Source organism: Octopus sinensis, linkage group LG11, assembly GCF_006345805.1.
Source record: "Octopus sinensis linkage group LG11, ASM634580v1, whole genome shotgun sequence".
Classification (NCBI taxonomy): Eukaryota; Metazoa; Mollusca; class Cephalopoda; order Octopoda; family Octopodidae; genus Octopus; species Octopus sinensis.
Genome location: NC_043007.1, coordinates 44761659 through 44788375, shown reverse-complemented (window position 1 = coordinate 44788375; position 26717 = coordinate 44761659). Strand labels below are relative to the sequence as shown.

The 26717-nt window shown below is 36.1% G+C and overlaps 1 protein-coding gene across 4 annotated transcripts in view; it reads right to left on the bottom strand.

The window, feature by feature from the left end:
- The window catches only part of LOC115217328 (epidermal growth factor receptor kinase substrate 8), a 191568-nt gene that overhangs the window by 109526 nt on the left and 55325 nt on the right, over positions 1–26717 (bottom strand). For all 4 annotated transcript variants that reach the window (XM_036507451.1, XM_029786983.2, XM_029786984.2 and 1 more), the window contains 3 exons: positions 21700–21771; positions 8051–8176; positions 3976–4028 (listed from right to left, as the gene is read on the bottom strand). In XM_036507451.1, the coding sequence (XP_036363344.1) occupies positions 3976–4028; positions 8051–8176; positions 21700–21746 (226 nt within the window). In that variant the 5' untranslated portion in view covers positions 21747–21771. The remainder of the gene's footprint in view (positions 1–3975; positions 4029–8050; positions 8177–21699; positions 21772–26717) is intronic.

Genomic DNA, 26717 nt, shown 5'->3' with positions numbered 1-26717 from the left:
GTGTCATCATGCATAGAGTTGACCAGGTCCACTAGTGCTCTCCACTGCTGGTGGTCCCATACCAACCCCTCTGCATCCTCCAAGGAAGTATTGAGTAGATTTACTTTGTTTGTTACAACACAGTTTGCTACTTACAGACACACCCATTTCATGTTACAGAACCATAGTGTTCCTAAAAGTCTTGCTGTAGTGTGAACTTCCTGTAAATTTAATTGTATTTTTTTCCCACTGACTCACCAGTTACAGGCAAATCAAATGAATAAGGAACCAATGAGAAAATATATTTTGCATTAAAACAGAATTTGCAAACATATTATGTTTTTCCTCCATACTGGCCTGAAGGTGTGTGGCCTAGAGGTTAAGGTGTACCACTCACAATCACAAGATCGTGGTTTCATTTCCTGGACTGGGTGGTGCATTCTACTATGATAATTTTTTTTTTCTTCTGACTACTCACTTCATCTTTAGTGTTAATTTGCAATATTACATCAACCATAGAGCATGGCTTTTATTTAGCAAGTTACAAGGCAACCCCACCAATGCCAGTGCCACTAAAAATCATCCACTACTCTCTGTTAGTGGGGGTAAATCAAATCACACAGTGAAAATACAGGTCTTGAGAGCATTCTTTAGTCTTGCTGGTGAAAGGCAACATCTGTAGTGCTGGTGCCTCGACAATAAATTCACCCAAAACATTTTGTACAGTGATTGGTGTTAGAAGGGACATCCAACCAGTGAAACCATGTCAAAATTGAAACATCAGAGCAAGACAAGGTCTTCTAACTTGAATCCTGTCAAAGGGTCCAACCCATGCATCATCATCATCGTTTTAATATCTGCTTTTGCATGTTTGCATGGGTCAGATAGAGTTCACTAAAGCAGATTTTCTACCACTGGACACTTTTCCTGTCATCAATACTCATCTGTTTCCACCCCATGATCAGACATGTTTTCACAGAATATTGGAAATGAGTGACACAGCTTGTACGGCAATGACACATATCTACACATATCAACTGATGTCAAGACAAGGAGACACAAACACATACTTAAACAAACACACATATATATACATAAGCAAAGTTTAAGTTAGTTCAAATATATTTGTAACATTTTAACTGCTAAAAAGCAAATTCATTGCAGTTACTATGGAAAAAGATTCTCTCATATGGTAAAAAGCTGTAAAACACCATATCTGTCCAGTGTCACCACTTATCATGATTCCCAGGCATTGATGTCTCTAGCTCCTTAGTTTTTATCAATGAGAAATACTTAAAAGAGCAAGTCTGGATAGACCTTATCAAAGCAGAGCTTCAGATAAGATACAGTCAACAACATTGACTGATTTGCACCAGTAGACTGCCATGGTCATGAAAATTACTGTAATATCATCAGTGCTATGCAGTGTTTAGGCATAAGCAAAGTCTAGGTTAGTTAAAATGAGTTTGTGATATTTCAGCTGCTAAAAGGCATGTTCAATGCAGTTAATCTGGAGAAATATTCTCTCTTATGTAAAAACACCATATCTGTCCAGGCTTCTTTCAGTTTCCATCTACCAAATCCACTCACAAGGCTCTGGTCAGCCTGAGACTATGGTAGAAGACACTTGCCTATGGTGGAACTGAACTTAAAATCATGTGGCTCAGAAGTAAACTTTTTAACAACACAGACACGTCTGCACCTACAGATCCCCACCTGTAGACATTGCTAGCAAGGAAAACAAATCTAAAATAATGAAGATGATGATAATAATTTACATCTAAACTACATTACAATTATTTTCATCTCTAATCATCAACAAGTGTCTTACTCATGCATAGTATAACAGTCCCAGGGAGGATTTGAACAACAAATCTATATCTTTAAACCAACTGTGAGTGACACTCTTAATCACCTGATCATTAGTGTATGTCCATGGAAATGAAGGATTTTACCTTCACAGATACATATCAATAATTACTGGTCTTGAAATTTCAGGCATTTAATCAGTATACAGGTTTGTGTCCAAGTAGCCTTAATAAATTATGCTACAACAAGAAAAGCATATCTTATGAGAAATTGCCTTGAACTGTAGTTCTTTGTAGAGATTAAAATCACGTACACCACCCAACCTCTATCTTATCTGATATATCGACAGAAGAACAGTATGAATATGTAAACAAGACAGGATGATAAAGAAGCATATATCATGGTTTCGTTAATAGTTTTAGATAACCATGTAGTTGCAAAGAGAGACATACAACTCTTTTATACAAAATCCATATATATATGTGTGTATGTGTGTGGAGAAATATATGTATGAACATCCATATAAACACACACACACACACAATATATATATATGTATATATATATATATATATATATATATATATATATATATATATATATATATATAATCTTTATCTGCTTCAGTCACTGGACTGCGGCCATGCCAGGGCACTGCCTGGTTTTAGTCGAACACATCAACCGCAGTACACTTTGTTACATCTGGTACTAATTCTGTTGGTAAGCCTTTCCAAACTGCTAAGTTACAGGAATGTAAACAAACCAACACCACTCATCAGATGGCAGTCAGGTCTCACTCACACATGCACCGCTGTTCGAAAAATAGTTCGTTTCTATGTTTTTGTTTTTATGTTTTCGTTTCTCATTGTGTTCAACATTTTTTTGATGTCCTATACCCATATATGCATGTATATATACATATATATGTAGGCATGTACATATATGTATGTATATATGCATATATTTATATATATATATATATATATATATATATATATATATATATATAAACATATATCTATGTATGTATACATATAAATATATATACACATACACACATACAAACATATATATATATACACACACACATATGTATACACATACGTATATATACATATAGTATATATAGCATATCTTGTGTGTACATAGATGTATGACTGGTACTGCTGAGTTAGACCTCAACATAGATCATCATCAGCAAGCATGCCAATAGTATAGTGGTTTGGTCACTACAATACTCAGTAGTATCACCCGTTATGATATACAGAGAAAATGTGGGACAAATTATGATAGATACAAATTCATATTTTTTGTTCCTCACCAAGATTTCAGCATTGTGGTTATTTGCAATGTCAGCATTGGATGTTCGAAATGCAACTGGATCCTGATCCACAACAAATCGTCAAGGGCATGTACTTTATTGCATTATGTTAGCTCAACTACAAAGATTTGTGTAACATAGTGCAATAAAGTGTTCCCTGATAAATCTATTCAGGTCTAGCATCCTACTCCACTTGAAACATACAGCGAAGTGGTTGCAAGTAACCACAACAGTGAAATGTATGCAGAAAACGAATTATATAAATTTGTGTTTGTCATAATTTCACACACACACATGCGTGTGTACACATGTCATCATCATCATCGTTTAACGTCCGCTTTCCATGCTAGCATGGCTTGGACGGTTCAACCTGAGTCTGGGAAGCCAGGAGGCTGCACCAGGCTCCAGTCTGATCTGGCAGTGTTTCTACAGCTGGATGCCCTTCCTAACACCAACCACTCCATGAGTGTAGTGGGTGCTTTTTACGTGCCACCAGCACAGGTGCCAGGGGAGGCTGGAAACAGCCACAATCGGTTGGTGCTTTTTAAGTGCCACTGGCATGGGGGCCAGACGAGGCAGCGCTGGCATTGGCCACGTTCGGATGGTGCTTTTTACGTGCCACTGGCGCAGGTATCACAAATTTAGATATATTTATATCATATATGTGTGTGTGTATATGTATATATAGTGGGAGATAAAAATAATATCAAGTTCAGAAATACATAAAGGAACATGAATTAAGAAGAGAAAATAAAATGAAAAAAAAAAATAGAAAAAATAGAAAAAACAGAAACAAATGCATAAAGAATGCAAAAAGAAAAATCACTTTTAAAGTTAGAAAACAAAGAGAATTGCAATTGTCATACCTCCAGAAGATGCATAAGGAACTGGCCTGGCTGGATTTGGGGCAAAATCATTTCTGAAATTCAAAGAAGAATTATTGCTGTTTAATGGTTGTAACACAGGAACCGCTCCAGGCAGTTGATGTCCACGAACACCCATATTTTGTTGGAAGTGTCTTGCAATAATCCAAAGAGTAAGAAGTTAGGAAAATGTTTTCTTTTGAACAAAAACAAAAAATAATGTATGTACTGTCAGTTAATTTATGAAGCAAGCTGGGAACTTCAATATAAAGATATATATATATATGAATATGTATATAAATATGTATATAAGTGCGTGTTTATGAGTTTGTGTTTACGTGTGTAAGTACTTGAAGCTTTTATGTCTTTGAATTATATTTTTCTCCCTCTGGACAACAGCAGACTCAGTAGGTGTAAAAACAGGTAAGACAGTCAGAAAATGTAAATAAGAAGTATAATAATGAGTTGGAGGGAATGAAGAGGAAAAGAAGGAGAAGAGGAACAGGTAGAAGGAAGAGATTGAGAAAGAAAGAAAGAAAAAGAAAAAAGAAGGAAGGAAGGGAAAAGCAGACATCAAATAAAAATGCCATGTGACATTTGAAAAGGAGAGGGAGTAGTAATAACAAAAACAAAATGGGTAGAACGAGAGAGAGAGAGAGAGAGAGAGAGAGAGACACACACACACACACACACACACACACATACACACACACACACACACACACACACACACACATCTATGAGTTTTTGTTTCTTTACGTCACTGTGTCTGGTGAAAGGATGTAGTCCTATAATAGAACTCTGTGTGTGTGTGTGTGTGTGTGTGCGTGTATGTGTGTATATTATATATATATATATATATATATATATATATAGATGCATTCTGAATAGTGAATTAGCAACAATAGTGAATATTACAAAGGATGCATGTACAGGTGTGTGTGTGTTTAGACACACACACACAATACATGCACTCAAGACGGCATTATTTATTGTTTCTATTTCTAGTTTCCATTGTATGGTAACCCACCCATCTGGAACAGTATTCCTTTTTCAAATTCTATTTAAAAACTATTCAATAATTCTTTTTAACAGTTTTTGAGTGTGCGCAGGCGCGTGTGTGTCCATGCACACACACACACACACACACACACACACACACACTGATGTGGCTATGTGGTTTTGAGTTCAGTCCCATTGTGTGTCATCTTGGGAAAGTGTCTTCTATTACAGCCCCAAGACAACCAAAGCCTTGTGAGAGGATTTGATAGTTGGAAACTGAAAGAAGCCTATTGAAAATATGTTTGTGTGTGTGTATGTATGTGTAAGAGTATATGTTTGGATCTCTTTGTCTCAAGACCGATGAATTGAGGCATTCTGATGAATGGAAAGGTATCCAACTGTGGATAATCAGCCTCAATAATGTTTGTCCAACCCATGCAAGCATGGAAAAGTGGGTATTAAAACAATGATGATGATTATATGTACATATATTACACATTTACAAAAACTTACACATGTGGTTCTGGGTTCAGTCTCACTGCATGGCACCTTGGGCAAGTGTTTTTTACACTAGCATCAGGTTGACCAAAGCTTTGTGAGTGGATTTGATAGACAAACTGAAAGAAGCCCATCATTTGCACGCGTGTGTGTGTGTGTGCGTGCGTGCGTGTGTGTGTGTGTGTGTCTTTGTGTCTGTCCTGCCATCACCACTTGACAACAAGTGTTGGTGTGTTTACATCCCTGTAACTTAGCAGTTCAGCAAAAGGAACCAAATAGAATAAATACCAGGCTTTAAAAAAAAAAAAGTCCTGTGGTTGATTTGTTTGACTAAAACCCTTCAAGGCAGTGCAGCAACATGGTTGCAGTCAAATGACTGAAACAAGTAAAAGAATATAAGTCATCATCATTTTTTAACGCCCATTCTCCATTCTGGCAAGAGTTGGATTGTTTAACAGGGGTTTGGTCAGCTCGAGGGCTACCCTGGCCCCTGTTGTCTTTCTGCTTTTATGTGGTATCAGCATGGGTGCTTTTATGAGACACTGACATGGATGCTTCTACATGACACCAGCATGAGCACTTCTATGTGGAAATAGCACAGGCACTTCTATGTGACACCAGCACGGGCACCTGTATGTGGAACCAGCATGGGCACTTCTACATGGCACTGGTACAAGCACTTCTATGTGCACCAGCAAAGGCACTTTTATGAGGCACAGGCATAGGTACTTTTACATGGTGCCAGCACCCACAAGCCCACATGACTTGAATCTCTTGGTTGCAAGAAGAGTGTAAAGGATACGCCTGTATGCATGGACAGCAATGATTTTACTTAGCTTTGCTGTGTCTTCTCAAGCACAGCAAACCACCTAAAGTTTTGGTCTGTTGTCATGTCCTCCAATGAGACCCAATGTATTGAGATCCTTTCTCACCACTTCACCCCACATCTTCCCAGATCTGCTCTTTCCACACTTCCCTCCACAACTAGAGACTGACACTCCTTGATGCGGCTGTCGACATCCATACCCATCAAGTAACCATATCAGCATGTCTTCTCTCTTGCACACTACATCTGATGCCTCATATGCCTGACTTTTTCTCTCAAATCACTTACACTCTAATGAACATGCACACTGACATTACCCATCAAGTGGAGCATGCTAGCTTTATTTCTTTCAAGCCTTTGCATGTCGTCAGTAGTCACAGCCCATATCTTACTGCCATTTAGCTTAGCTGTTCATATTCAGGTATCATACAATTTGAGGAAGAGGCCCTTTGTTACCAACAAAGGTAGCAGCTATATAGTTATATCTTTTATCTTTTATTTGTTTCAGTCATTTTTCTGTAGCCATACTGGGTACCACCTTGAATGAATTAGTCAAACAGACTGACTCCAATGCTTATTTTTATTAAGTTTGATACTCATTTACTGGTCTCTTTTGCTGGACTGCTAAGTTATAAGGATGTAAACAAACCCACACCAGTGATGGTGTGGGACAACACACACACACACACACACACACACATAACAGGCTTCTTTCAGTTTCCATCTACCAAATCCACTTACAAGGCTTTAGTCGGCCAGAACTATAGTAGAAGATGATGGCACACAGTGCAATGAAACTGAACACAGAATCTTGTGGTTGAGAAGCAAATTTCTTTCCACAAAGCTATGCTCAATATCTATCTATCTATCTGTCTATCCATCTGTTTGTCTGTATACATACTTACATGCTCATATTTTTTATATACATATTTTTTATATTAAAGGCGGCGAGCTGGCAGAAACGTTAGCACGCCGGGCGAAATGCGTAGCCGTATTTCATCTGCCGCTACGTTCTGAGTCCTAATTCCGCCGAGGTCGACTTTGCCTTTCATCCTTTCGGGGTCGATAAATTAAGTACCAGTTACACACAGGGGTCGATGTAATCGACTTAATTCGTTTGTCTGTCCTTGTTTGTCCCCTCTATGTTTAGCCCCTTGTGGGTAGTAAAGAAACACATATTTTTTATATACATACACACACACACACACAACTGGAAAACAGCTCTTAAATTATGATCATCCTGCTGCTGTAGTTTTTCCTGAAAGAAAATCTCTTCCTGTTCTGTTAAAATGGCAACAAATATCGAAGTAAAATAAACATCATCACAGCAGTGACTAATGGGAGCATTAGACATGTTTTTGCCTTTCTTGAGGTCATCAATAATATACACCAATTTGTCACATGCTTGAATGGAATTCACACCTTGATACACAGGAATAGTGAATAACCCTTTCACTGATATTACTGAATGCTTGCTAGGCTGTAAAAAAGCTCAGCAAATATAACTGAAACAACATTAAATTTAAATAGCCATTTGTATATCATACTAAACATATTTACACCACAGAAAGGTATGTATATGAATGCATTCTAATGAGACATGGTTACTAAATGCAGTGATTGTGTGAAGTTTGAAAAGAAATAAAGCAAGTATGCTCTGCAGAATGAGTAATTTTAATTTGTTGGTGGTGTTGGTAGAGGTGAAATAAAAATCACATGAAATATTACAAATTAGATTTCACAGCCACTCACCTGGATACTTGCCTTGAGTAAGTAGGAGCATCAATATGTTGAAAAGTATCAGATTTCATGAAGGCATCTCTTCTCACATCATTGTATCCGAAAGATTCCTCAGATGGCATATAACCATCATATCCACTGAAACATATACAGAAATATAAAAGCAATCAGTGTGTTATACAAGACAGCAGAAATGTAGGTGGAATATCAAATAACAAAATAACAATAACAAAAATACTGAAATGTTACCTTAAAATTATTCAATTAGTTTTCATTATTGAAAATCCTTCCTACACTGGCCCAGTAAGCAAGAAAACTATCACTGAACATTGTCGCTATTCTTAAATTTTTGTAGGGCTTTCACTGTAAGAATTTCTCAATCACATCAGAAATTTGAGAGTATGAAGAAATACTCTTAGCCCAATATAAAAATCATAGAAATATAACTATTACATGAATTAGTATAAAATCTGCTGATACATTATGACAAAAGTGGTGTATTGTTGTTGATCTTTACCTGTTGTCATGTTACTTTCACCTACCAAAGTAGGTTGAATTTAGTTAAGTTGATTACATGCATTTTCATATATTTATAAGATATTAATTTGTGGGTATTGATTCCCTAACTAAATCATTAACAAACAATTATCAACAAATCATTAATAAATAATATCACAGAATTCTAACTCACCACTAAACTTGAAAATCAAAGGGATAAAAATGATCCATAGAAATGTACTTCATAAAAAGCAAAAACCTAACCACACATAGTACAAATAGAGAGTTTTGTTAAAGAAAGTTCTTTCTGAAATGAAGCTGAACTGTGTTCTTAGTTCCAAGCAACACAATTTGAATAGTGGTTTCATGTGGTTTAAGATTTGGCAACAACTGTAGATATCTGCAGTACAGGACTTTAATAGTGGATGCTAAGCAGGCCTAGAATATCACATTTTTATCTCTTTTCTCAGATACAGTGCAAACAAGATCACACTTTCCAATGTGCTCTCCTTTAAAATGGTAGAGTATGAATTTGAAGGACAGTCAACAGCTACTTGCAGCAGGCCCAGAATAAGTGCTGTCTCATTGTATATGTGGATGGGGGTATCGATTTGAATATGAGTTCTTCAAATATTTACAATAACATATTACTATATGCATCAGTCAGAGAACCATGCAATAAAACTATATTACATTATATGATGAATATGAGATTTGTAGTTATTTAACCTGACAAAAAATAGTAGCCCATAGATTTCCTCAAATCACATTCTACAATCTTAAAAATGTGGAAGGACACTTTGGATAATGTCAGTCAAGATACACTGTGTCTAGATAAAAGCTGGGATGGTTATGGTTAGAATGCCGGTAGTCACAGATTTATTCAAACAGAATTTAGCAAGGGAAGAACAACAACAATGAAGGTCTTTTGTTTATATCTTATCTAACTCAATCTATACAGAAAGGAATTCCCAAAGATTTTTTTCATCTATAAATATGCAGTCTTTAAAATCAATGAGAAAAAATCAATAGCTGAAAGAAAAAATTCAGAAAAGAAAGCATTTTGACTGCACAAATTTACTTGAAGACAGTAGTTGTGAAGTTAACCATTCTAACATTAACCTGTCTGGCACTATAACTGGTTCTATAAAATAAACTTTCTTTTTAAAGTGAGCTAAATTAAAAACCTTCTCTCAAAACCCCATATTAATTTATGTTCCACCAGCTTAACCCTCTATCATTTAGACCACCCATATCCAGCCCAAATATTCTTCCTGTTTTATGTTCAAACTGGTCAAGTCTGGCCTCTCTCACATATCCCATAATGTCATTCTAAAAATAAAGTCACATCATTGAAATCTCAAACCTACAAGATAATGCAAGGTTAATTCAAAACTATGTGAATAAATAAGCATACTCTCGGAGTGGTTGACATTAGGAAGGGCATCCAGCTGTAGAAACTCAGCCAGATCAAGATTGAAGCCTGGTGCAGCCATCTGGTTCGCCAGCCCTCAGTCAAATCGTCCAACTCATGCTAGCATGAAAAGTGGATGTTAACAATGATGATGATGATGATTTCATAATGTAATCTGAATGCTAAGGGGTTAATGAGGTCAAAATTATTTTACTAAATTCTTCATTATTTTTAGTATTAATTCTTTTATTCTTTTATTTGTTTCAGTCATCTAACAGTGGCCATGCTGGAGCACCGTCTTTAGTCGAGCAAATCAACCCCAGGACTTATTCTTTGTAAGCCTAGTACTTATTCTATCGGTCTCTTCTGCCGAACAGCTAAGTGACGGGGACATAAACACACCATCGGTTGTCAAGCAAAGTTGGGGGCACAAACACAGACACACAAACATATACATACACACACACACACACACACACACACACACATATACATACACACACACACATATACATACACACACACACATATACATACACACACACACATATACATACACACACACACATATACACACACACATATACACACACACATATATATATATATATATCTCGACAGGCTTCTTTCAGTTTCCGTCTACCAAATCCACTCACAAGGCTTTGGTCAGCCCGAGGCTATAGTAGAAAACATTTGCCCAAGGTACTACACAGTGGGACTGAACCCAGAACCATGCAGTTGGTAAGCAAGCTACTTACCACACAGCCACTCCTAAAATCTGTGTATTTCTACTGAAATATGGTAATGAAAGGGTTAATGTCTTCAACTGGACTGAGACCACACAGAGGTACCACTTCAAATACCCTAACAATTTCATTCCCACAGCATTGGTCTGCCTCAGGCTATAGATGCCATGTAGTGGGATTGAAACTAAAACCACATGGTTGCAAAGCAAATTCTTTTTAACTATATAGCCATGCCTGCAACTATAATGCTTGTGTTTTGATTTGTGTAACCCTTTAACATTCAGATTTCTTTGTCAAATGTATTACTTATTTATTACCTCCGCCATAATGAAGGCAGGGGTATTGTTTTCAGTCGTATTTGTTTGTTTGTCTGTGGACAAAATATCTCAAGAACCATTGGATGGATTCAGATGAAACTTTCAGGGATGTTTGGCCTTGTGACTAGCACAAACTGATTAAATTTTAGGATCAATGTGGTACTGGATTCTGGATTATTTTTCCTGTTTTTACTTAATTTTTGAGAGCAGTTAGGTTCACTTTTAGTATTCTTGTTAGTGAGAGCAGTCAAGTTCATTTCAGATATTCTCCGACTAAAAATCATCCCTGGCTAATCATTGAGAGGACGTTGGTGTTGCCTTGGCAGAGGTTTGTGCTCTCTGAGTAGTCTTGCTCACATAGTTTTCAATTAATCATGCATTATTTTCTAGCTTCAAAATTTCAATGGTGTGTTTGTATATTTTTAAAATGACATCACAGGGTAGGTGTGAGAGACCAGACCCAGCCAGTTTGAACAGTTTGAATATTTAGGCCATAGCTGGCCTAAATATTCTACCTGTATATATTTAGGTAAAATATTTAGGCCAGCTATGACTGGATAAATACTAGAGGGTTAAATACTGCTTATATAATAAGCACTGACAATGATAATAATAGGAACTTCTTAACCACACAGCATTTTCTGCATCAATATTAACTGTAATTGGAATCATCTGAATATACTGAATTCAAAATGTAGAGGAACATAATTAAATACAGGCACTTCACCCTTTTTATCACTTAATCAACTTGAAATACAGGGTAAGCAAGGGCTAATGAGAAACAAGCCTATGTGTAGTCACTCAAACTGCTAGAAATAGCAGCAGCCAAACCTCATCTCTCACACAGGCTAATGTCCTACATGCACTATTTGTCTATGCCTGGGCTACCAGCTCTATTAAGACCAACTTGAGCCAAACAACAATAGTCTGACTTGCTAGAAATAGCAGACAAATACAATTTGGTCTTAATCAAAAAGGAAAAAAGGAAACATTAGAAAATATAATCTTCAGTATACAAAATGACATGAACGTCATGGCTGGGATACCTATGGTCAAAGGTTTGATGAGGGATGAGTTAGGGCTAAATAAGAACATCAGATATAATAATGAAATAACTGATAGAATTTTATATATTTTACACACAGGCAGGTCTGTATCTAAGGATACATACATAACATTCCGTTTTTTTATTATCATTTACTGAATCTGAAGGAAAGAGCAAAGCCCATGATTCTTGTTAGCTCTCTGAGACTAGTTAGAATGACACCATTAATGGGAATGGTGTAAGGATAGGTCACAGAAATTTAGAGGCCTGGTCTTGATGCTTACAACAGAGCAAACTCTGCTAAAGGCACCCAAGGCTATTTATTATCTTTAACGCACTACACTTCATTAAAACTTCTTTGGTCATTACACTGATAAATTATATTTGAAAAATTTGAAGGTAGCAAAGAGAATAAAGGTGGCAGTCACAGAAATGGTAGAACACTGAAAAACCAAGCTCAGCTTTACCTTTCTTCCAGTTTCTGTAGGGCAACTTAATCATATAGTGTCATTGTTTGACATTAGCTCCCCCAACTACTGTCTGTCCATTTTTACGCTTTCAAACAACAGTGTTTCAGGTTCAGTCCCACTGAATGACACCTTGGATATGTCTTCTACTATAATCCCAGGTCAATCAAAGCCTTGTGAGTTGATTGCTGACATAAAAACTGGTAAAATCCCATGGTATATCATACACACACACACTCATATATATATATATATATATACACACACTCAAGAAGACTTATCCACTACAACAGATACTGATGCTGGTACCACATAAAAACCAACCAGTACACTCTGTGGAGTGGTTGGCATAAGAAAGGGTATCTGACCATAGAAACCATGCTAGAACAGACAATGGACGCTGGTGTGGCCCTTGGCCTTACAAGCTCTGTTGGTACTGTCCAGCCCATGTCAGCATGAAAAACAGACATTAAATGATGATGATGATATATATGCATATACATATGTGTGTGTGAAGGGGTGTTAATATCCCCTTGTCTTTACATTGCATGACAGTTTTAAATGAATGTCCCCATCATACAAGCTATGTTCTTTGCTTCCATGAAAACATCTGGATGTATGAAAATATTGACTTGCTTGGAAACAAGTGAGGGTTAGCAGCAGGAAGGGCATCCAGCCATAGAAAACCTGCCACAACAAATTCTATCTGACTCATGTGAACATGGAAAAGTGGTTGTTAAAATGATATTGATGATGATGATGATGATGATGATGATGGGGGGGGGGGGCTATCATAGAAGCAGTGTCCTTCATTTCCACTCTTCCAGGAAAACTCATCTAGTCATAAGGAAATATTACCTACTTGAAAACAGGTGATGGTTGGTGAGAGGAAGAGTATCCAGCCATAGAAGATCTGCTGTAATGAATGTTCTGATCCATGTAAGAACAGAAAAGTGGACATTAAAACAATGCTGATGGTTTATTACCTTCAGTTTTAAACCCAGTGACTAAGTTTGTCTTTGACTTATAATGACAGCAACACTAGCTGTCACACTGCATCTTCAATGATTTGATATCTGGTTTCAACTTTGACCAATTGATACTAAATTTATCAGTAGATACAAATTCAAACCCAGCTAACCAATGTAAGTGTAGTTAGTCTACTGAAAAAATTGTATTCTCAACACACAAACAGGATGCATTGTAGATTTATTGACTCAGTAAAATGCATTTCTCTACAACTAGCTGATAGGCCTGTAGACATTGTACCTTTAACATAACAATGGGTTGATTCTGTTGTTGTTGCTCTTTAAACCAACTTATAGTTCTATGGAATAGTACATGCTTTCTGTTTAGACTGCCTTCGTTACAACAAATTCTATGTATGTAGGACATATTCTAATAGGTATACAAAATTTAGTGCTGCATTTATCTTTTATCTATTTATTCTGTCTGTCGGTCTATCTAACTTTGTGCTTGCTTCTTTGTAAGCCATGAACATGTGCATGCCCAATACACTCACCAACATAGATGCACACACACAAAGTATAAATACTTTGTATTTATAGTAACAAAAGCCTGACAAAAAACAAGACATACCTGGAGTGAGGAGGGTATGCCATTGATGAAGTAATGAATGGTGATGAAAGAACTTTGACAAACTAGCTGATTGGTTGATTCATCAAATGATTAATCAAGCAATCAATTAGTTAATTGGTTAACTAACTGACTAACAATAACTGTTTCAAATTTAGTTACAAGGCCAGTAATTAGGAGGGAAAAGGATTTAATTAATTACATCAACTCAATACTTGATAAGTACTTTTTTTATCAACACTAAATGGAAACGTTAACCTAAGTAGGATTTGAACTCAGAGCATAAAGAGTCAAAGCAAATGCTGCAAGGTATTTTTTACCAATGTTCTAACAATTCTGCCAGCTCACTGTTTTTGTTTTATTTTATTTTATTTTGTGAATACAATAATCTTTTTTACAATAGGCACAAATGCTGAAATGTTGGGGTAGGGGGCTAGTCGTATATATCAACACTAGTGTGTAACTGGTACTAATTTCATCGATCCCAAAAAGGTGAAAGGCAAAGTCAACCTCAATGGAATTTGAACTCAGAACATAAGGACAGACGAAATGCCACTAAGCATTTTGTCCGGTGTGCTAACAATTCTGCCAGCTCACTATGTTTTCTGCCAGATACAATAATAAAAAGAAACTGAGTGCTTCTTATTGGCAAAATTATTCCACCACCACCACCATCCAACAATATGTACTTAAAGTCACACATTATCTGAACAGTTATTCATCTATTCAAATATTTTTACCATTCAGCAGAGAGTGAGTACTGAGGATCAGCAAGATTGACCATCAAACAAACAAGTCAGTAGTTGAGGTGACAGCCACAGAAAGAGAATTTTCAGCAATTGTCAAGAAGAGAAAGCTGTAGTGTTTTGGTTATGTCATCAGGACTCAGAACCAATGGGAAATGAGGAAGAGAGAGAGACTAAGATGAGGAAACACTGGATGGACAACCCCCAAAGAATGGACCAGAAGATATCTGGCTGAAGGCACAACTATGGCCAGAGACAGAAATCAGTGGAGAGAGATGGTGCATGTGTCCATGGTGTCTGCGAATCTGTTATTTTTCATTACTGATATATCAATACAGATAAATAACAGCTGTAGTGCATAGCTGTTATTTGTTAATATTTACATTTGCTAGTTATGTCTGCAATATTGCTATTATTTTTCATGCCTGTCACATGCAATGCTGTTGTTTTTTTCTTGTACCTAATAATACATAATTTCTTCAGTAAAGCCCAATAAATCTGCTTTAACTTCTTTGATGTCCCTGTTTATTTACTGGCTTCTGGTACTGAACTACAATCATGCTGAGACCCCAGCTTCGAGGGATTTTTCGTCCCCCCCTCCTCCTCCACTCAATTATATCGATCCCAGTAATTAATTTTGGTATTTCTTGCACTGATGCTTATCAGAGATACCAAAGGCAGTAGTGTAAAGGGAGATAACTCAGTCACACATATAATGCAAACTATTTTTGTTTGAATGTATGAGTTTTTATTCACACAATGTTGATACAAAAGTGTGCATGAAAGTCCTCAGATTAGCGTTTGCCAGTGTGATGCACTTCTTTTATTCCTAAGCGTACCAAAAAACAATTGCCTAATGTAACTGTGGGATACGGAGATGAATAAACAAAAGTCTACTGTACATAATAATTGTTATTTATAATAAAATATTGAAAACAAAGCAAAATATCAGACAGTTACCACAAACTTACAAAAAGATTGCCAACATGTTTGCAATTATGTGAAGGAGTCATATCATCTCATTATACCATCTTCCACAGCAAAAAGAACTCACATCTGATATGTCTTACATTATTTAATGACTGTGTTACCTTTCAGAGATATTTTTTGATTAGCTAAATTAAAATTCTCCTAGAAAGACAAAATGAATGTTAAACATTCATCTACCTGTCAGTTATTTGTTAAAAACTACAAGCATTACATTTTGTAGAACAATTCTCTTGTCCAAAATATGAGCTGTACAGTTAATCTGAAAGAAGATTAAACTGAGATATGGTACTTTATATTGGGTTGTCTGGAAAGTTCGTGCCGATTTTTAAAAGAAAGAAAACAGTCAATAAATACTAGCCTTTACATTTTTAATCAACCAAATATGATGCTAGATGCCCTTCCTAACACCAACCATTTTTCAGAGTGTGCTGGGTGCTTTTAATGTGGCACAAGTGCATTTATATGGCAGTGGCACAGGTGCTTTTTATGAGGCACCAGAAAAAGGACCAAGATATTTGGTGCCTTGCTGTACTCAAGAAGACCTGTCATCCACAACAGAAATCTCATATACTTTATTAAAAAAGCAAGTTAAATAAAATACATTTTCTTCAACAAAACAAAATGTATTTTGTTTGACTCATTATTTTTAATAATAATTATATATATTTCAAGAAATTGGAGAAGGGTTATTAGATGTGAATGACTAAAGAAAGAAAAAAAAGAATGAGAGAAGGTACAACATAGACAAAGAAAGAGTAAGAAGGAAACAAAAAAGGCAGAAGAAAATAAATGCCTGTTACAATAAATGTTGTTAATTAAATATGGTTCTCATGTTAATGGTTTGTATGTCCACATTCCTACATTCTCAGCATTTGCAGAGTTTGTCTACTTTTATATTTTTCAAAATAATCATAAGTACTATATCTGCATGATAACTAAAAATATGAGACTTAAAATGCTATGATTAAGTCTAAATATCTTAAGAAAGACAATACATTAGTGTGAAGTAAAAGCCCACAACTCAACAAAAATATACAGAAACTTATTTTAAACCCATTCAAAATTATCCTCTATTTCATGAGCTTCAATATGATTATAAAATGGAGGATCATCAACAGAGCATGATTTTACAACAATAATAGAAGACCATACATTTTATGTATGCCAGAAACATTCAAAATATTTTCTGGCCAAACTACTTTCATTAATAAAGAATTACTGCATACTGGCACAAAATATATCAACCAATAAATACCTTAGTGGAAGCACATGGCCTAGTGGTTAGAGCAGCAGACTCACGGTCGAGGGATCGTGGGTTCGAATCTCAGACCGGGCAATGTGTGCGTTTATGAGCAGGTAATTAAATATTGTTCTCATGTTAATGGTTTGCCACAACATTCTCTCACTCTTTCCTCCTGCATCTAGCAGCTCACCTGCAATTGACCGGTGTCCCATCCAGGTGGGGAACCTATACGCCCAGGAAACTAGGAAACCGGTTCTATGGGCCAGGCATGGCCCAAGAAGGAACAAACAATAAATACCTTACCAGCAACATTTACACAAACAGATAACATTCATTACTATATCAAGTTCAAATCATTCAATTTAATTCTCCCTAACTCCCCTAGGAAATTAATCTCCCATGTCAGACATATATACATTCAACTGTTTATATGCAGACAGTAGAGTATTATCCATAATATGACAGGTAACTCTGGAAGTATGTTTTGCCACTCTGGGTGATATCAGAAAATATGACATAAATACAATTATTTAATTTTTATCAAAATTTTGGTGCTTATACAAAATGGTGAAATGAATACCAATTTTCAAAAGAAAAATATTTATTAACCCAAAAGAAAACTAAACTTCTTATTTGTGTAACTCCTCCCATAACTGTCCTGTCTTTTGCTCCCTCTCTTCCCTTTATCGTCTGCCTCTATGATGCTTTCTCTCTACTCATCCTGCACCTCTTCTGTTAACTCACTCTATCTCTCCATTACACTTACCCTACCTTTTCAAAGCAATGGAAAACATGACTGGAGATACCAACCAACTAATATTTATATACAGACATTCAAATTATTATTTCTCAACATGTAAAAATGACAGGCTAGTATAAAAGAGACTAGGCTAATATGTTCTTTTGTATGATTGTAAAACTAGTATGAATGCTGTATAAACTGAAGTCACTGTATGAATGTTATAGGTTTCAAGGCAGAAAACATTACTCATATACACACCACAAAACTGTCATGTATACAATACTTGGATATTTCTCTTAAACTAGTCAATAATGCATTTTGACACCTACCCACTCATATGTTTACATGTCCTGTTCAGATCAATAACATTCATTTTAATGTTAATACAGCTAACATTTAAATGTTTCATTTTATGTTTCTATTTATATACATTATGTCACAACATCTTGTGAGGAAACTTGGTGGATGAAAACTGTGCAGAAGCCTGTCTAGTGTAGCGTGTGTGTGTGTGTGTGTGTATCTTATCTTTCATCTTTTACCTGTTTCAGTCATTAGACTGCAGCCATGCTGGGACGCTGACTTGAATTTTTAGTCAAATGAATTGACCCCAGTACTTCTTTTTTAAGCCTAGTAGTTATTCTATTAGTCTCTTTTGCCAAACTACTAAGTTATAGGGATGCAAACACACCAACAGTTGTCAAGCAGTGGTGAAATAGACAAAGAAAGAAAGAAAGAAACCTACACACACACACACACAGGGTGCAGTGAATAAATTGTCATCTAAATTATACAAAAATTAAAATAACACTGACATCTCATTTTAACAGATATATTTACCAAAATTACATAAAAATATCTTGAAATACTAAAGAGTAAATTTATTCAATAAAATCGCCATTGGTTTTCAACCATGACCTCCAGACAACATCGGAATCTCCTGCAAATCTTCTGGACAGTCTCCTTGTTTAAGTTGGTGAACTCTGCCATTAGCCTTGCCCTCAGTTCATCTTTGGCGTTACAAGGAGTTCTGTTGGTCTCTCATTCAACTGCACCACACACATAATAATCAAGGGGAGTTAGGTGGGAGATAGGTCTGGGGAGTTAGGTGGCCAGATGTTAGGGGCGATGTGGTTGCAGAAATTGTCTGACAGCCATGACTGGGTTCTCCTGCTTGTGTGGCATGGTGCAGAGTCCTGTTGCCAGACATAGAGCCTTCCAGCAGCCACCCTCTTGACCCAGGGCGGTACTACCTCCTCCTGATGTTGAATCTGAGGCCGTGTGGGAAGATGAATTGAGGAATAACATCACCATCATTAGTGGTCATTCCAAACACCATGACATTGACTGGATATTTGATTTTTATCATTCTTGATACATGTCCTCAGATTGATACCCAAAACTATGAAATGTTCATATTGGAGCTTCTGGCACGAATGCCAAGCAGTACAGCATTTCATTTCCAAATTTCTGGTAGAATGAATTGTCTCATGGTGCTATTTTTCTCACAGATGGTGCCCAACTGACTTTACTATACTGTGTAGTTGACAAAATCAAAACAATGTACATGCGCGAAATTAAAAATAAAAAATGGTAACAATTTACCCATTGCACCCTCTGTGTGTGTATATATATATACACACACACACACACACACACACCACACACACACACACACACATATATATATATATATATACATACATACATACATACATACATACATACATACATACACATGAGTAAGCACACAAATTCAAAACAAAGTGGAAAAAAACAGCCCTCAAATATCAAAGGTAGAGTAATATGCTTTTTTATTAAAGCTGCAAAAACATTACAACTGTACCATCACATTCGTTATCAACTGCCTGATGAATGTGAAACTCTGAGTAGCAGTTTTTCTGTAATGTTTTTGTAGCTTTAATAAAAAAAAGTATGTGTGAGTGTATATGTATATATATATAAATATACACACACACATATATATATGACAGGCTTCTTTCAGTATCTGTCTACCAAATCCACTAACAACGCATTGGCTGGCCTGAGACTGTAATAGAAAACACTTGACGCAGGTGCTATGCAGTGGGACTGAACCCAGAACCATGTGGTTGGGAAAAAAGCTTCTTACCACCCCGCCAATATATTTCATTAAAAGCAACAAAACAAAGAAAAATAACAAGTGCTTTTCAAATGAAGTCTTGGCAATATTTGATCCATACTGAGTTTCAAACACTTCTTTGTCATTCTCTCTCTCTCGGAAATACAGTGAACCAGTGATTGGTTCATTGCAAACTGGTAACCAATTGTGATGCATATAAAACAAAGAAAAAACACTTTATTATTATTTTGCAATCTCTCTCTCTCTCTCACTCCCCTAATTAGTTAATTCCTAATTAGTGTAATGGATTTCTATCATGCTATTAATATAATTTATCACCTGTTCAGCAAGGTGAGTTGTGTTGGTTGAGGTAGAATAAGTTACCATCATTAATGAAGCCCTTCATTAAAAATGGCTCTACTCAAAATGGTGATGATTTCTTCTCCTCCTGACATATATATTTCATTTTCCGTTTCTTATTGAACTGTTGTTGCAGTTGTTGTTGCTGTTATTATTGTTGTGCTCATTGTTATTTTTTGCTTTTGTCATGGTTGTTATTATTCAGTTTGTTATTGTTGATGGTGGTGCAATTGTTGCTATTGTTAAGCTCCAATCCAACTTCAGCTTTGACTGTCCACACATATATTTATGATTATTCCAAGCTTGACCAACCTCATCTTACTTTTTAGAAGGATTAGTACACCTAAGACTACATCAGCTGATGTAACCATTAAAAAAATTCTTTTAAGACCATAGGACGTCATAAGAGAGTATTTGACTGCTATTTTCAAACAGGGTTAAACACAATATATCAAGCAAAAGTCAATCTTAAAGCTTTTAAAATATATTTTAAACACATCTTAAAAAAAGGAGAGACAGAACCCATGACTGCTGCAAACCATCCTACACTGGTGAGATTACAATGGCTGATGTTCACTTAATATGTTCTGGTAAAAATTAGTGTTTTAACCCTTTAGCATTTAAACCGGACATATCTGGCCTAAATATTCTATCCATTTGAAATTCAAACTGGCCATGTCAATCTAAAAATAAACAATTACCTCATTGAAACCTCAAAGCTATGAGATAATGCTTGATTAATACAAAACATATATGAATACATAAGCATTACATTTAACAGAGTAATCTGAACACTAGAGGGTTAAGGAAAAGTATGTTTATTCTAATGGGTAGCCCTCTTGAAGTGTTTAATGGGAAACCAGGGAGACAAGACAGTAACAGTAGAGGAAGGAGAGGTGTATGGCTTCAGTAGTACCCCTAGGTAGAGAGGATATGGAGTAAACCTGGATGGAGTGGATCAAGAGGGTTTATAAGAAGTCTTGCAGGAGAGGGTATATAGGTGACCTGGATAGAGAAGATATATAGCTTGCTAGCATAGAAAGGGTATGTAGCAAGCTAGCATGTAGGGTACGCAGTTAGTCTGAAATGAGAGGGTATAGAGTCTGGAAGAAAAGAGTAAGTAGCAAGCTGGGAGAGAGTATATAGCTATCTAGCATGGATAGGGGGTGTAATTGGCCAGAGAAAAGGTATATAGCTAGCTAGCATGGAAAGGATATATAATTAGCCTGGGTGAAGATGGTATATAGCAAGTCTGGGTAGAATGAGTGTGTAACCAGCAAAGGTCAAATCTGAAGATGTTAAGCCCAACAGACAGAATATATGCAAGAGAACACATGAATGTATGTCATCCAAGAATATCTTTACACAAAGGAAAGGAGAAAAGAAACCATGTACTTACTTGTAATTAAAATAGTTCATGTCTAAATCTGGAACACCAACGGGCATGCTTCAATAAAATTATTTCAATTTTCTAAAAATACAAAGAAAACTATATAAGAACTTGCAAAAGAATTGGAACTGAGATAATGATGACGATGAGGAGGATGATGATGATAGTAATAAAGGTTTCAATTTTTGGCAGATGGCCAACAATTTTAGTGGAGACAATGTTTGTCTGGGTCAGTTGATTAAAATGACAAAGTGATTTAATCTGAGATGTTAAAACTGAAGCAATTCAAACATAAAAGAATCATTTTAGCAATCTAAAAACCTACGAAAACAGTTAAATTCATTTTACATTTACTCTTTGGGGTGTCATAATCAACATTTCCATCATATCACTATTACTTACTCATAGATACAGTTTCATACTCTACAGAAAAATGCCAGTGAAATTCGACTATATACATCAACCTGGTAAAACAGAATCATGTCCAATAAGTTCACTGTCATCAATCTACCACAGGGAAAATTCACCATCATCAATTCACTATTTTTTTTTACTATGAATATATTTTATTCAGTAAACTTTCTTCACAGTGAACTTTCCTCCCAATGAATTGATGGCAATGAACTTCCCCTGCGGTGAATTGGTGGCGGTGGTGCTAGTGGTGATGGGCTTACCTGTAATCAAACAGAATATATGTCTTACAATCAGGATGGACTTGAAAGCTTACAATCTCTAAATGAAGAAGGAATAAAGAAAAAGAGAACTACAAATGCCTTAGAAGTCATATCCCCAAATCGAAGAGAGATATGGAAATCAGGAACAGTTAAGTATGGAGAGCACGTAATGTTTGGATAAGATATGGAAATCTAATCAAATTTGTGAAAATTTTAAATAGACTTCTTCAGAACTGATTGCTGAACCAATTTTAGTTTATGCTTTGATAATCTGGACAGTTAAAGCTTATATAAAGAAAACTCTAAATGGCATGTACACCTGAATGCTCAGTGCTGTTCTAAGTATTTCATGGCAATACATGACTAACAAAGAGCTATACCATGACATCCTATATATCAGAGACAATATAAAAGCACCAGCTGAGGTTTGTTGGTCATTGCTGGCACAACATGTAGGAATTAATAGCTGAAGTTATTCTGGTAAACAGGGAAGACATAGTCTAGCAAAAATCTACATTAATTAACTTAATTGCAAGAAGACATGCAATGCACTATCCAAGAGATTAACTCTTTAATATTTAAATTGGCCATATCAAGCCCAAAATATTCCGCCTGGTTTATGCTCAAACTGGCCTCTTACACCTACCTTACAATGTTATTTTTAAAATAAACAATTACATTAAATCACAAAGCTACAAGACTTCAAAACAATAATTTAAAAAATGAGCATTACATTTGATGGAACAATCTGAATGCTAAAGAGTTTTAACAGAAGTCAGAGAGGAATTGAAGACATTTGTCAAGAATGCTGAGAAATTCTCAATCCAGTAATCAATAGCTACTAAAACTTGTTCAATTCATTTTTGGAATGGAACTATTCATCCGTGAACTAGTTACAGTGGTGCAAAGAAATTCTTGATTTTGATGTTTCAAAAAAATACACATTGCTCTTCCATTAGTGCAATTTAAATTACTTTTTTGGTCTTAAGGCTACAGCTATAAGTGCAAGCATGGTGCAGTTAAGTAGTTCACTTCCAAACCATATGGTCTCAGGGTCAGTTCTACAGTGAGGCACTTTAGACATGTCTCCTACTACAGCCCAAAGCCAACCAAAGTCTTGTAAATGGATTTGATAAACAGAAACTGGAAGAAGCTCGTTGTGTGTGTGTGTGTGTGTGTGTGTGTGTGTGTGTGTGTGAGCACAAGAGAAAAATAGAGTGTGTGTGTGTGTGAGCATCTTGTCCTGTTATTACATTTTGCTTGTAAGCAAATATCACTGTCATACAAGCAATGTCATTCGTTTCCAGTCTTCTGTGCAAACACTCCTGGCTATAGAAAATCTGCTTTGACAAATTAAGTCTGACACATGCAATGATGATGATGATGATGAAGTTTAAACGTTTTTTTTTTCTTTTTCATGTTTTTAGACATTTTGTCAGCAGATGGTTTCAAATCACTCACAGATAAGGGGCTTCCTATCACTACTAGAAATAGCAGTCAATTCTCTAAAAGCCATACCCTACCATCACCATCATTTTACACCCACTTTTTTTTTTCTATGCTACTATGGGTTGGATGAAACATATTGATGCAGAGTTCTATGTTTGGAAGCCCTTCCTGACACTGGCCCTCATTAGTATTTCAAGTAAGATTCTTTATGTCAAATATCTGTACACTGAACTACTGCACGACATTTTCATTGACCAAATTTCACTCACAAAGTATTTGTCAGTCAAAGGTTATAGTAAAAGACACTTGCCCAAGAGGCCAAACCATGGGATTGAACAAGGAACTACATGGTTGTAAATCAAACATTTTAGCCCTTTAAGGTTGGGTATTGATAGCAATACTTTTCCTGCAGGAAACAAAAAAAAAATGAAAAAATTCAAGATTTTAAAATTAAATTTCAATTACTACTTATGATTATATTTCACTAATTCTAGCATGTATGGAACTCATAAAAGCATGCACCTAACTAGAGACTCACTTTGCACTCATGACACCAAGTTGTCACATAGCTTGCTTTCTGTTCCCTTTTGGTCATGGATGAGCAAACAGCACACCTGTTTTGGCCTTTTTTTTTTTGTTCCTGTACTTGGGACATGATCAGGATAGTGTCTTTCTATGAAAGAAAGTGTCCTTAGTCTGCCAATGGTGACACTTGCCGATCTTCTTTATGCTGTATTTGTGAGTTTACTATATTTGGCAAGCAAGTGGCATACTGTTTCTCTATGGAAATCTTCAAACATCATGTGGTTACCTGTTTTCACAAAGTACATATTATAAGAATTCGGTATGACAACATCCATAATGTGAAAAAATAATTTTTTATGCCATTTTACACTTTTCCTATCACACTCAAGCATTGCCAGCTGCAGGTTTGCTTTATCAACTAGGCACATGTCGGTCATAATAATCAATAATACAGTCAGGCTTCTTCACAACTGCCTTGGTTTTATAATTTACTTTAGAACTGTTTACTCTCTCTTCTTCGCAGAAAGTTGTGATCATTGTCACATCGCACTTATTATGCCAATGTAATGTAACAGGGTTTCCACACTTGCTTCTCTCAATGTCACCCCAGCTTCTTCAATTTGGAAAACTTTGCACGGTTTTCCTGTTTTCCCTGAGAGTTCCACAAGTTCCAGCTTATAACACAAATGTGGCTTATATACCACACCCATCCTCTTCACAATTTAGTAGTTTGTGAAGAAGCCACACCCGTCTTCTACAGAGGAAAGCATGCTGTGTTAATAAGCCACACCCAACCTTAAAGGGCTATCTTTAGAATAAAATGAAGACGAAATTTTCAATAATATAATCTGTGATACACTGTGTTAAAAAAGGGGTGGGGGAAGATGAGATGCCCACAGATGTTAAGCTTTTTGACTATATGCCTACTTGACCTAAGCTCAACAACATCTGGTCTTTGAGTGCTTAATAAAGTCCAGTATGGTAAGGAAGAGAGAGAGAGAGAGAGAAAGAGAGAGAACCTGAAAAGATTATGAAGCATTGATTACACCTTCCTCTTTTGATTAACCTATTTAAAAAACAAATAGAGCACTGGGCTACAATCACAATATGTCATATAAGCATATGGCTAATAGCTGACCAACATAAGTAGATACAGAAAATGATTTCACAATATCAACTGAAAAACATGTGAACACTAGGTATGACAACAATAAGCTGTGTTTGGAATCCCAAGTCACACATTATTCTTGTACCAGGCTCCTGGTACTAAGAACAATATGTTGACTGATTACACTAAAAGAAATCAATAGTCTCTTGAGAAGGAATCAGTTTCATTTGGTTGATTTGTCTTCAATAAACTACTGTAAGATAAATTCTTCAGTGATGATGGATTAAACTGACTGTTTTGATGTTGGTATTTCTATTTTTATATTTGTGAAAACCAGGAATATCTAAAAAAATAAATAAATAAATGCACACAATAAGGCCAGCATCACTTTATCTTTTATTTGTTTCAGTCATATGACTGCAGCCATGCTGGGGCACTGCTTTGAAGGGTTTTATTTGAACAAATTGACCCCAGTACTTATTTTTTAAAGCCTACAACTTATTTTATTGGTGTCTTTTGCTGAACTGCTAAGTTACAGGGACATAAACACACCAACACCGGCTGCCAAGCAGTGGTAGGGGACAAACACAGACACTATATATATATATATGACGGGCTTCAGTTTCCATCTCCCATATCCATTCACAATGCTTTGGTCAGCCAGAGGCTATAGTAGAAAACACTTGCCCTAGGTACCACACAGTGGGACTGAACCCAGAGTCATGTGGTTGAGAAGCAAGCTTCTTACCACATAGCTACACCATGCCTTTGCATGCATATAATACAAGGGTGTATTGAACTATCTTATGATTTTGTACAATATACATATGTGATCATCATCATCATCATTTAATGTCCATTTTCCATGTTGGCAAGGGTTGGACAGATGGACACAAGCTGGCCAACCAGAGAGCTGCATCAGGCTCCAGTTGTCTGTTTCGGCATGGTTTACTATGACTGGATGACCTTTCTGACACCAACCACTTTACACAGTGTACTGGATGCTTTTTACATGGCAACAACACAGGTGTTGTATATATGGCACCGGCATGGGTGCTTTATACATGGTACACACACACACACACATATATACATGCAAACACACAAACACATCACACACACAACCATGTAAAAATACACTTTCATTTATACATACATACTTCCACATAAGTAGCAGGTATGTGTGAGTACATACAAATGGAAAATGAATGTTAAATGATAATAATGATGATGTATGAATATACATATGGGTATGACATGTATATACATGT